The 13,081-nt window shown below is 40.3% G+C and overlaps 1 protein-coding gene across 1 annotated transcript in view; it reads right to left on the bottom strand.

The window, feature by feature from the left end:
- Positions 1–282: 282 nt before the first annotated feature.
- The window catches only part of LOC306760052 (solute carrier family 25 member 36-A), a 33,242-nt gene continuing 20,443 nt past the window's right edge, over positions 283–13,081 (bottom strand). The window contains exons 5-7 of the mRNA XM_079245820.1: positions 6,636–6,702; positions 2,680–2,969; positions 283–2,597 (exon numbers count right to left, since the gene is read on the bottom strand). Coding sequence (XP_079101946.1) covers positions 2,404–2,597; positions 2,680–2,969; positions 6,636–6,702 — 551 coding nt within the window. The 3' untranslated portion in view covers positions 283–2,403. The remainder of the gene's footprint in view (positions 2,598–2,679; positions 2,970–6,635; positions 6,703–13,081) is intronic.

Raw genomic sequence — 13,081 nt, 5'->3', positions numbered from 1 at the left:
CTTTTATCGACGCTTCTGCTCGCAGGTTGTTACAAGCACTCACCTGTTGGCATTTCCTTTTATTCTGTCAGCAGTGCAGAACTGCTGCTGCAAAAAGTAGAAAATTATGTCCCTGACAATACATGAAACAGTGATGAAACATATAGAAACACCAGAATATAAATACTTTTTCTTCTTTCCATGGAGGCTTAAAAAGGCAAACGTTTGTCCCACAAATAATTACTAATAAAAAACCAAACAAGAACAAACAAAAGAAAAAAAAAAAAAAAAAAGACCAGGAAACATATTTGCACTCGTCTTTATTATTTCCTTTTACAAAAACAGGTATGAGAGAATGCATAGTGAGCCACACACACACACAGCTGGCTCATTACTGGCATGGAAAACACAAACGGCATCGGGAAAAGGCAACAAGTTGTTTAAAAAGAGTTTAAAAAGGAAAAAAAAACCACTGTTTGCAGGTATTCAACCGAGCGCACATGCAGTCGCTTACGTCCAAAACACGACCGAAAGACACACAACTGTTATTTATTAGACACACATACACACACTCGCACAATGAAACTGTGGGGCTGCGAAAGAATTTACACTAAGTCAGGAGGAAAAACAAATTCTCTGACAGACATTCAGAAATGTACAATTAAAGGACAATTCAGCTCAAATCCCAGCTGACAGAAAACTGTCTGCAGGACGACTTCAGACCAATGATCCTTTAACAGATATACACACAATAAGCGCACGTTGTAAGTGTGCAGCCAGCGACACACACACACAGCACCAGGCGTCCCTACACATCAACAGCCTGCTGTCATGGTTCTGTTTGCACACGCACACACACACACACACCGCCGTCTGAACGGTGCTGCCTCCCATGTGCGCTAAAACTGAACTGAGCTCAGCTGAGAGAAGGATCTGTTTGGGAAGCCACACACACACACGCACGCCCACACGCACACTGCAGAGGAAGTGAGCACATTATGCCAAATGCCACCTCTGCTACACACACACACACACGATATTCTCACCTACAGAGCGGTGCAGTGTTTGGACAGCGACAGCGAGATGGTTTGCGTTAGCGCTGCACACCAAGCCGCTCAGGTTCGCCGCTTGTGAAGGGAAAAGCACGTTTACTGTGTGTGCCGTGTGATATCACGAGGATGCATGAAGAAATGAAGCCTTTTTTTGGCCATTTGTGCCGTTTGGAATCAGACATAAAACATTCACTTCTGTAAAACGCTGGACCGCCACCCAAAAACAAAACGAAAACGGAATAAAAGGTCATTTTTCAACCTCCAGAAATGCTCCGATTTGCTTTTTATTAACGTAAAACCTGAAGAAGAAGGGAAAAAGGAGAATGTTTGAAGCAGAGGACACGCTAGCTGAACTGTAGCTCTTCCAGTGTAAACTTCAGAGGCCTGTAAAACAAACCCGGATTCGCTTTCAGAGGGAACACGAGACGAGTCGTTCTGGAGAGATGCTGAAAAGTGCTGGGAGGAACAATACCTTCTCCTGGGAGGTAACGGTAACGACTAACGGGTAGATGAGCTCTCCGAAGAGAAAAATGCATGAGAAGTTGGCTTTTAGCCAACGCCAGGCCGACGGCAGCAACACAACCACATTACGTTGCTAATATATACATTTAAATATAAACCTATCACATTATCTTCAAATTTATTAGTTTTATTATTAATTCCACTACGTGGGTAACTAGTTTATTGTTGCCGCCCCCACCCCATTTGATTATTTACACTCCAGACATCAGAGAAGAGGATTATACTCTGATTGCTTCCCGGAGACGCTGGCGAGCTTTCTGCGGAGAGAAAAGTGCTCCGACTTGAAGCCGGAGTTGGGCTCCCTCCTTCAACCGCTGTGCTTCCCAACCTGGACGTTTTCCCACAAGGCACGTCGTCAATTTAACACCGCCCCATCCCAACAAGCCTCCGGCGCCGGTTTCCTCCCCCGTTCCCACCAACTCCACAACCTTCATCATATCCTGACACTTTGGGCTGAGAGATTCAGGGAGGACTGTCTGCTGCATTTGCTTTTAATTCTTTCTGAGTCTGAAGGTTCTTCCTGCTGCATCTAGCATGAACAACGTTCGATCCAACGGAAGTAACAGTGGGACAGAGTAGAAATGAAAATGGGGGTTTTGTGTCTTCGCAGCCCCCATCCCCGTCCTGTCAGACAGATGTAAGATTGTTGCGTTTGTTGAATTTCTAAGCAGCAGCTCTCTCACCAAGTCGTAGCCTGAGGAGTCGTCTCCGTGCTGTCCGTCTCCGGCTTCTTGCCAACGTGCAGGTGAGCTTGTTTTTTTTTTGTTTTTTTTACGTTTTAGGTTTTGTTTTTCTGTTTCTGACCAGGGGCAGGGTCTGATTCGCCATCTAAGTGAGCTGGGTGGGGATTTTAACCATTTAGGAGGTAGACCACAAGCTCATAGGTGCACATCATGATGGCGGTGTTGGGAATCTGGCGTACCAGGTGGGTGGTGAGGCCGCGGTACAGGGCTCGGTAGCCCTCCTCTTTGGGCACGGTTGTTAGAGTCTGGAAGAAAGATCGGTACTTGGTGCCCTCTTCTCGTAGTCTTGTGCGGATCACCTCTGCAAAGGACATAAAAGAGCGTTGGATATAAAAACTTCGATGTAGGATGAGGACGACTAGGATGTGAAAGGCGGCTCTCACCGTGAGGATAAGCGATAGATGTGGCACACGTCTTGGACGTGGCAGCAGCCAGCATCATCCCAACAAAGTCCGAAGCATCCTTTGATGCCTCCTCTTCCTCGTCCATATTCTGCGGCGCCTTGGCCTCCAAAAGACGCCGCTTAATGTTTTCATAGATCACAAAGTGGATCACAGTCTCTGAGATGCCAGCGTAAGATGCCGACATCCCCCTGTAGAAGCCTCGGAGGCCGTCTGCTTGATACACCCGCCGCATACACTCGAATGCACTCATACGTCGCTCGCCTCGGTTCCTGCAGAGAAAAGCAGAGAAAACGTAGATAAGTTGTGGAAAAATGATCTCTGCTAAAGGATTTAATAAAAAGTCAGAAACAGCTTCATCACATTTCTGTCTGCAAACAGCGCCGGGCGGCTCTGAAGTCGTCCCAGTTGTTTGTTATGGGTGGGAGATCAAATCGAACAATCGAATATCAGGATTTTATGCTTCACAATTTAAAAAAAAATTATTTTTTTTTTGTTCAAAAAAAACGTTTTTTTTCTTTTAAAATCAAAATAATCCATGATAAATTTAAAAAAAAATTTTAAATTGTTTTTATTGATCTTTTTACTTGTCTGCTTGAGAATTACAGCAGGAAAATGATAGTCTGGATACTGTGCTGTTTTTTTTCCTCATTGAAATCAAGAAAAATGACGAGAAAAATGTTTTGTACATTTTTTTTGTTTTTAGTCTACAAACATCAACAATATTGAAGAATCATGACAAGAGCAATTTAAATCAAATCGGCATCCCAAAAAACACAATCAGAATCAAATCGGGACAACAACATAACATCATAGTCCTAATGGTTATCATGTTTTAATTGTTTGAGGGAAGCTTTATTTAAGCCTTCTTGGGTGTTCTTGCACAGCACTTAATGTAATTATCTGTTCTGTCTACTTTGTGTATTTTATTCTTGTGCAAAAGTAAAATAATATAAAATCAGCTGATACTTAAATTGTCCTAATATGATTGTGCACTTCTAGTTTAAACCTTTTCATGATCAGACCAGCAGGTTAAAATAACTATATTTATTCTCTTTGCGATTGTTGCTGTGGTGGATGTCGTTTTTGCACATGCTTGAACCACGTTGCCGTTACCTAACGTAACAAGGTTCAGGGAAAATGGCAGAAGAGGAGAATGGCACTGCAGCCTGTTCAATGATTTTGTTGGAAACGGAAAGAACGAAGGATAACTGAGAATTTTTGTGGTCAACAAATTCTAAATAAAAAGAAAAGGATTCAGTTTACAACCACTTGATATTTTTTGACCCAGCTTTTTTTTCCCCCCCCGCAGGTCTTCCTGAATAAGTACAGTTGTACATGTTGATCTGTCTTTCCTGTCGTCTCCACCCCAACCAGTCGAGGCAGATGGCTGCCCTCCCTGAGCCGGGTTCTGCCGGAGGTTTTCTTCCTGTTAAAGGGGAGTTTTTTCCTCCCCACTGTCGCCGCGTGCATGCTCAGGATGGGGGATTGGATCGAAGTCATGACTCGATGCAATCAGTTGGTTTTTATTATAGGTTATGTATGAATTAGCTTGAAATGATGTGTACGTGTTCCCTGTGACATTGTGGTGAAGTGGTGCTATACAACTAAATCTGAAGTGATTTGAACTGAATCTTGGTCGGGTTCCACAGAAACTAACTTCTGGACAACTAACTGGTTACTGTCATTACTTTTCATGGCAATACAAACTTGTTCAAAGCCTTAATGACCCAACTAATGTCCTGTAAATGACTTATCGTGACTCATAACTTCAGGAGGAAGATCAGTTGACTAGCAACTGAAAAGTTGGGAGTTCGATTCCAGGCTTCTCCTGACTATGTGCTGAAGTGTCCTTGGGCAAGACACTGAACCCTAAGTTGCCCAAGGATGTGCCTATCGGGCTATGAGTGTGTATGTAAGTCGCTTTGGATAAAAGCGTCTGCTAAATGACTGTAGAATAGAATAGAATAACTGGACCCAACACCAATATGCTGTACTTACATTCTGCACAGCTGCACATGGGATTGCACTTAGCATTAAAACGCTAAAAGATGAAGCGACTTCAGTCCTGCAGAGCATATTTGGGGTTTGTGGACCCCGGCTGATGCTACACAGATCTTAATAACACTCCACAGGTTTTGTTTATATAAGCTATGAGGTGTCCAGAAGTGCAGCCCCGTAGCGAGCAACATGCTGCACACTTCACATGACGCAGTACCAGACACGCCACTGCTGGGAGACTTAAAGGTACTGCCGGGTAAAAACAGAATGTTAGAAGGTTTGAGAGTCTACATCAATCTAAAAAAAAGCAGGCTAGCCTCTTACCTGCTGGAAACCACCTGGTCAACTCTGAAATCTGCTTTGCTTTTAATCAAATCCCGCCATACTTATACTGTGTTCAAACAGACCTGGTATGTTTGGAAAACTATACGCAAGTAACCATGGCTACAGTTCAATGCAGAAAATGTAAATACAAGAGATGTCACAATCACTTAATTCTACCAAGCTGATGAATTCATTGTAATGATCCTTTAATATCATCATTTTTCCATAAAGAATTATGTCTGAACCATTTCAGCAGATCAACACAAAACAGAAACAAATCACATCAGTGTGTCTTTGTTTGGGTTTGCGTTGAAGAGGCTGTCGGAGCAGGACAGGAAACAGGATAAGAAGAGGTATTGCCTCCAAACAAACCAATTAAGTCATCCTTGTCTGAATTTTTTCAGTTATGGCAGAAACAAAGAGCAAAGTTTTATTTGCTGATGGCTCATCAGCCTGTAAAGCAGGACATTTAAATCTACAGAGTAAAGAAGAAAAACATGAAATCCGTTTCACCTCCTGCACGACGACCAGCAGCTTTTTGTGCTAAAGGTAAATAAATATTCAGTAGCTCGGTTAAAGACCCACTCCGTAACTTTTTGACTTTTAAAATAAACATTTATGACCAGTTTTGATGGCGCACCAAAATTCATGAAGCGCATTTCCGTAGCCGTCACTGGCGAGCAGCGTCCCAATGCTGAGAAACCGCACTACGCAACTTTCTGAACCGCAACGTGACGTTTTGCTTCACAGTATAATAAGGAACTGGCTGTTGGGAACATGTAACGTCGCTGATTCAGCAAAGAAACGCAAGATGATTAAAAGAGAGAAAGAGACAATACAAAGGTAAGATCGTCTTTTGCTGGCTGGAGAGAGCTAACAGGTCAGGTAGGATGCAAGTTGGATGCTAATTTAGCCATCCTTAGGAGGCGAGTGGCAGGAAAATGGCAAAAAATTCTGTAGTGTGTCTTTAAATAATGCCAATGTTTATCCAACGTGTTATTTGCTATCTGATAATCGTGTACGACTCGGCTGGTCTCACAGCAACGTGATGACTTCACTGAGCGCTACATTATAACAAGTCTACCCAACATCTGGCTTTTATCCAAAGTAACTTTGGATAAAAGTTACTTTTACAATCATATCATAGTAGAAGAAACTCTAAGAATCTAATAATTTCAGCACCATGGAAACTGAATGTAGAGATGGAAATGTGGTTAAAAAACAGCACTGCTCACCTGTCTGATGAGTATTTAACACTATAAATGGCAAATGGACCTGTACTTATATAACACTTTTCTTTTTGTCATGCTGACTAATTAAAGCACTTTACACTACATGGGATATTTACCCATCAGACACATCCCTCGGTATAAGCACATCAAGGGGCAACTTGGGGGAAGCCAGGAAAAACTGCTGTTATTCCTGAGCTACATCTGTAAAAAGCTCAGAATAGCTGAAATAGCATAACCAGACCCCTTTAAAGACAACTCACTTAGGCTTATTAAAACAAACAATGCTTACACCCAAAACCAAAGTAAATGAGAGTCCAGTTCAAGCAGTAAAAACCTTTAAATGTCTATTTACATCCAATCTGTGTCATGTGTCGTGTTTACCTTGCATCCAGCTGCAGACGGGTCTTTATCAGCCAGACTGGATTAGTCGCCGTGATGGCTGTAAAACCTAGGAAAGAACAAATAAACAAATAAGATTACACCACTGGTAAATGTAGAATACTAATGCTAAGTTAAATTTGAAGCATAGATTGTATATAGAGATGGGCGTAGCCTCCGTGACGTCACTCATAGGTTTCTGAAGAGCTGAATTGAAGTTCGGTGGGCGGTTCCTACCATCGCCATCTTGGCAGGTGCATGCGTGTACATACATATATGGGCAAAGAAGTGGAGCTAAGAGGGGGGCTGTGAGCATCATGGTGGATGATTGACATCGAGCGAACTCCGAGTTTTATGTAGCTAAGAGCTAACCCGGAGATAACAGGAGCTAACCAGCTAACGGAGGTAAGCAGGCTAAAGCTAAGTTACGTTGTTAACCGGCTAAAAACCACGGTTGTTCTATGTTCTTCTTACTTGAAGCGGGAGATCGTGTGCCTGTCAATCAAAAGGACACGCCCCTAGAAATGGCAAACTTTGAGATTAAATTAATTTTAAACGGGCGAGTTAGAAATAAAATTCACTCCCCCCACAGTTGTCATGAAGGTAAAACTGACCTATGAAACCTAAAATGGATTTTTGAACCAGGCTGTTAACTTGTTTATTTCTGCTGTGAAGTTGGCTTTTTTAATGTGGTAGTCTATGGGGATTTGCTCTGTTTTGGAGTCCCTAGTGGATGAAGGGGGAACTGCAGTTTTATGCGCTTCCGCATAGGCTTCACTTTTAACCGCCGGAGGCTCCGTCCATCTTTCTTATATGTCTATGGTTTGAAGCCACCAATCGAAAAATAATATGCCACATGCTAACGTCTAGGAAACATGGAGATGAGGGCATATTGCTAATACAGCTAGTTAAATGATGTAAATATTTTGTTGTTTTTAACTGAATAAAGTTTAAACTTACAAAGGCAGCTCAGAAAAGGGAAGTTAGCCTCTTTTTAGAAGAGTAAAAGTGAAGAAACAGGAAGCAACTTCATGTCATAGAAACAGCTGCAATCCAATAACCAACATATGAGAGAAGAGATCAGACATGTGGAAAGAATGAGAAGAACCAAGCAACGAAGAAGAAGAAGGAGAAGAAGAAGAAGATTAAGCACAGATCTGTGGTGAGTACTCACGCAGACCCAAGCAACTCCTCACAGATGCAGCTAGAGACCCCTGGTGGTTCGGGGGTCTCATGGCCTTGTGAGAGGAGAGCTACAGTAGAGTAAAAGCCTAAAACAGACACAGGCCTGTGTGTAGCAAAAAAACCGACATGCAACCATTTCACTTCCCAATCCCAACATCATCCCACAGAATTCTGACCAAAACCTCACCCTCCCCCTCACACAGACACACCCCAACACAGCACGACGGACATAGAGCAGCATCATTACACACACTCGCTTCCCTTCAGAAGAATACATTCACATCAAAGTGTGTCTGTAATGAAGCCAAAAACTACAAACGGTTAAGTTTCAGTGATGAAAGTCCTCCTAGAAACATTTTCTGTTCTCTATTTCAAAGCTGTAATGAAGTTTAGACTAATTATATTGTATTTAATTCCAAAGGATCAGACAGAGAGCATTTACAGCTTAAAATAAAGGAGCAAATATTAATACAAGTAAATTATACTAATTTCTTGGGGATTCATATTGATGAAACCATAAATTTTAAACCTCATATAAAACCACTATTGTCAAATTTGGCTAAATACGTTGGTCTCTTTTTTTAAGACAAGCTATTACTTCCCTCTAACTGCATTACTCATATTAAAGAAAACTCTGGTTGAGCCACACATTAATAACTGTAATGTTATTTGGTGCAAGACATACTCCAGTTATCTAAATAAATTGGAAAGTTAGCAAAATAAGATAATTACAGCAGTGTCATTGTTGGAATATTAGAGAGGCTGCAGCCTGGAGAATGAGGCGGGGCTGGATATTGGGCGGGGTTGGACGTCCAGTCCCGCCCCCTCAACCTTTTGATTGGATTACTCCCAACTCTAACTTTAACCCTAACCCCACGCCTATTTGACATCCAACCCCGCCCATTTGACATCCAACCACGCCAATTGGACGTCCAACCCCAGCCAATATCCAGCCCCGCCCCATTCTCCAGGCTGCAGCCGGGGGTCATTGGAATATTATTCCCCCACAAGACCTCTCTTTCACTAGTATGATCTTCTTCGGCTAACCAAATTGAATGTATTTCATAATGCTTGCTTGATGTACCAAATTATCAATAAAATTAACTCTCCACTGATTGAGCTTACCAGAAAAGAACATTTAATCATTGGGAAAAAACATAGACTTAAAAGTCTCAGCTTGCAGGGGACCGCAGATCTGGAATGAGCTCAATAAGAGCTTAAAATGAATCAAGTCAATCCCCACCTTCAAAACATGGAAATTCCTCTGTCTAAGTCATATGTATAGATATTAAAAAATAGGCCAACTAATTTTTAGAACATTACATACTCCTTTAATGGTTTAAGAAGATTAAATAATTACATAATCCATAACAATGTATTGATAATTTATTATTATATTGTAATCTGTCATTAGCTCCTGTTGGGTCAATAAATGTTTGCCTGTAAATGTTCTATGTAGTTTTTTTCTTTGATTTGTATATGCCAGGTTCCCTCTATAAGCTTTGAGTAGCTTCTATGGGAAACCTGATTCATACATGTGTGCAGCTCATATTGGAGTGTTTTAGGCTGTTTGCCCAAACTAATGAGCGTGTGTGTGTGTGTGTGTGTGTGTGTGTGTGTGTGTGTGTGTGTGTGTGTGTGTGTGAAGAAATGATTGGAAATTGAAAGTTCTGAAGCATTTTAGAAATTTATACATGTATTTCCAACCTTTGTGTTATGTGTTGCATCGTTTTTGGCCAGTAATTATAAAGGAAAAACATTGCAAATAAAAACTGGGTGCATCAAAATGGCAACAGCCACAAACACATTAGACTTGTGATAGTCAATATGGTGCATATTTATATACACATTTACAAATAAATATATGTGATATTATCATAATGCTACTTCATCCTTCCTTCTACATATCTGCATGAACAGATGTCAAGAGATATTTTACTGGCTGCATTCAAAAAGGCCAAAAAGGTGATGTGAGAATAATAAGCTACAGAAACAGCATGGACAAAGGAAAACAGGACCATTGACTGTATATAAAACATGGACGGAGCCTCCGTGACGTCACCTATAGGTTTCTGAAGAGCTGAATTGAAGCTCATTGGGCGGTTTCTACCATCGCCATCTTGGCAGCGCCACGTGTGTTGTCTGTCCCAGAAATACAAAAATGGGTAAAGAGGTGGAGCTGAGATGGGGGCTGTGAGCATGGAGGTGAATGATTGACATCTAGTGAATACCGACCTGCCTGTGGCTAACAGAATCTAACCAGCTAACAGCGGTAAGTCGGCTAAAGCAAAGCAACGCTGTAAACCGGCTAATGACCGCGGACTACGTTCGTCCTTCTTAAAGAAGGATATCGGGTAGCTGTCCATCAAAAGGACACACCCCAAATGCCGAATTTCAAGATCAAATCATTTCTAAATGGATAAGTTATAAAAGAAATTCATTCCCTCCACACTTGTCTTGAGGGTAAATCTGATCTTCTAAACCTAAAATGGTTTGTAGAACCAGGCTGTAAACATGTTTATTTCTGCTGTGAAGTTGGTCTTTTTAACATGGGAGCCTATGGGGATTTGCTCTGTGTTGGAAACCCTAATGGATGCGGGGGAAACTCCAGTTTTATGCACTTCCGCACAGGTTTCACATTTAACTGCCGGCAGTCGCTGCTTGCTCAGGACGTAAACTAAGCAAGTGTACGACTTTGCTCAGTTAGGTGTGTTATAGAGCTGAAGAAATAGTTCTGCCATGATTAAGCAAATGGACCCTTTTAAAGCGCAATGAAAGACTAAATGCGGAATAAATTCCAATTTTTGACCTTTTAAATAAATAAACAAAAATTATATATATATACACACACATATATATATACACATATATACATATATATATATATACACATATATATATATATATATATACACATATATACATATATATACATACACATATATACATATATATATACACATATATACATATATATACATACACATATATATACATATACATATATACATATATATACATATACACATATATATATATATACATACATACATATATATACATATACACATATATATATATATACATACATACATATATATACATATATATACATATATATATATACATACATACATATATATACATATATATACATATATATATATACATACATACATATATATACATATATATATGTATGTATGTAAGAAGTTTAGAATAAAAGTCTTTTCAAGTCTCTTTCAACTGCTTTTTCAGAGCAAGTGAACTGTGTCACTCTTCCTTAAACTGAGAAGCAATCTTTAGAAGCTGAGATTGAAGTTGGAGAGATTTGTGTCATCTGTTCTGCACTTTTGCACACATCCGCTCTACAACACTGAAGCTTTGAGTTTTACATCAACGTCGTCAACAAAGCAGACGACCAGATAGCAGCTCTGGACTAACGAGCTAACGCTACCTGTGAACGCCAACACGCCGCTAGCGCTGCCTAGCTACGATGCCGCCGAAGAAGAACCCAGCAGCAGAGGACGTGGAGGAAGTCAAAAAGTATCTTGATGTTTTGTCTGCTGAAGTAGCAGCATTAAAGGATCGGAACATTGACTCAAAAATAACTTCAACGGGGGATGATGTGGAAGAAATCAAGAAATCACTGAACTTTATTACGGGGGAAACGACAGCAATAAAGAATCAGCAACAGCAACTTTTGTGCTTGATGGAGGAAGTCCGGCAACTGCGCCTGCAAAACGCAGAGAAGGACAAGAAGATTGCAGACCTGGAAAGGAGAGTTGAAGACTTGGAGCAGTATTCCAGGATTAATGATGTCGTCGTGACCGGATTGAAGATCAAGCCCCGGTCGTATGCCAGGGCAGTAACTGTAAACACTGGGACAGAGCCCGAGGAAGCGGACATGTCATCGGCGGAACGACAAGTGGTGTCCTTTCTCGAGTCCAAAGGAATTTCGCTGGACTTGGATAAGATCGAGGCCTGTCACCCTCTGCCAAGGAGGAATGAGAATGACCCGCCAATCGTCATCTTGAGATTTACTAATAGGAAACACAAAGTTGCGCTTTTGAAGCAAGGACGAAAACTGAAGGGGACTAATGTCTTCCTGAACGACCATTTAACAAGGAGAAATGCAGACCTTGCGCGTAAAGCCCGTTATCTGAGGAGGCTTAATAAAATACAAAACACTTGGGTGAGTAACTGTAAGGTGTTTATTAAGCTCAATGGTCCACCGGAGGATGCCCGCGTTTTGGTCATTAGAAGCATGGAGGAGCTTAGTAAATACGAATGAGATGATTACAAAGACACGAGGTAAATTGCAACTGTTGTACATTACACAAAATTATCACACACCTAACGTTACTGAGTGCGATGGAGGATTACAATTCTACTATGAACAATGAACACTTGAAATTTAATACATTTGATATCGCTGATCTTAATGAACATGATCAAGATTATGAAATAGATGCAGATAAAATGTTCTTTTCACCGAACAATTTCGAATGTAAATACTACTCAGAGGAACAATTCAATGCTGTCAATGTTAAGGAATCATTTTCTATTATACATTTCAATAGTAGAAGCATGTATTCAAATTACACTTCAATTAAGGAATATGTTCAGCAAATGACACATCCATTTAGCATTATAGCGGTATCGGAAACATGGTTTAAGGATAATAAAAGTGGCAATTTTGTCTTAGAAGGTTATGACCTTCATAGTGTTAATAGAGTTAACAAAACTGGTGGTGGAGTAGCAATATATGTTAGCAATAAATTAAAATATAATATTATTGAAAAAATGTCATTAAAAGTGGATGAGGTTTTTGAATGTATATCTGTTGAAATTTGTTCTGAAAAAAAGAAAAATATTATTGTAAGTTGTGTATATAGATCACCAGGTTCAAGTATTGAGGTATTTACTGAATGGATGGAAAAACTTTTTTCAGATATCAACAAAATATTATTTGTATGCGGTGATTATAATATTGACCTAATGAATCCCAACAAACATGCAGCAACAGAAGCATTTGTGAATAAAATGTTTAGTATGAGTTTATTCCCAACTATTACTCGACCTAGTAGAATTACTACTCACAGTGCAACTCTTATTGACAACATTTTTACAAATGAGGTTGAACATATTAACACTTGTGGACTAATGATCTGTGACATTTCAGATCACCTTCCTGTTTTTGCATTATATGACAATAACTTAACAAGAGGTGAAAAAATACAATATCCTATCTATAAACGAAT

Source organism: Telmatherina bonti (assembly GCF_933228915.1).
Source record: "Telmatherina bonti genome assembly, chromosome: 9".
Lineage (NCBI taxonomy): Eukaryota > Metazoa > Chordata > Actinopteri > Atheriniformes > Telmatherinidae > Telmatherina > Telmatherina bonti.
The sequence above is the reverse complement of the archived record's forward strand: the minus strand, read 5'-3'. Positions and strand labels throughout refer to the sequence as shown.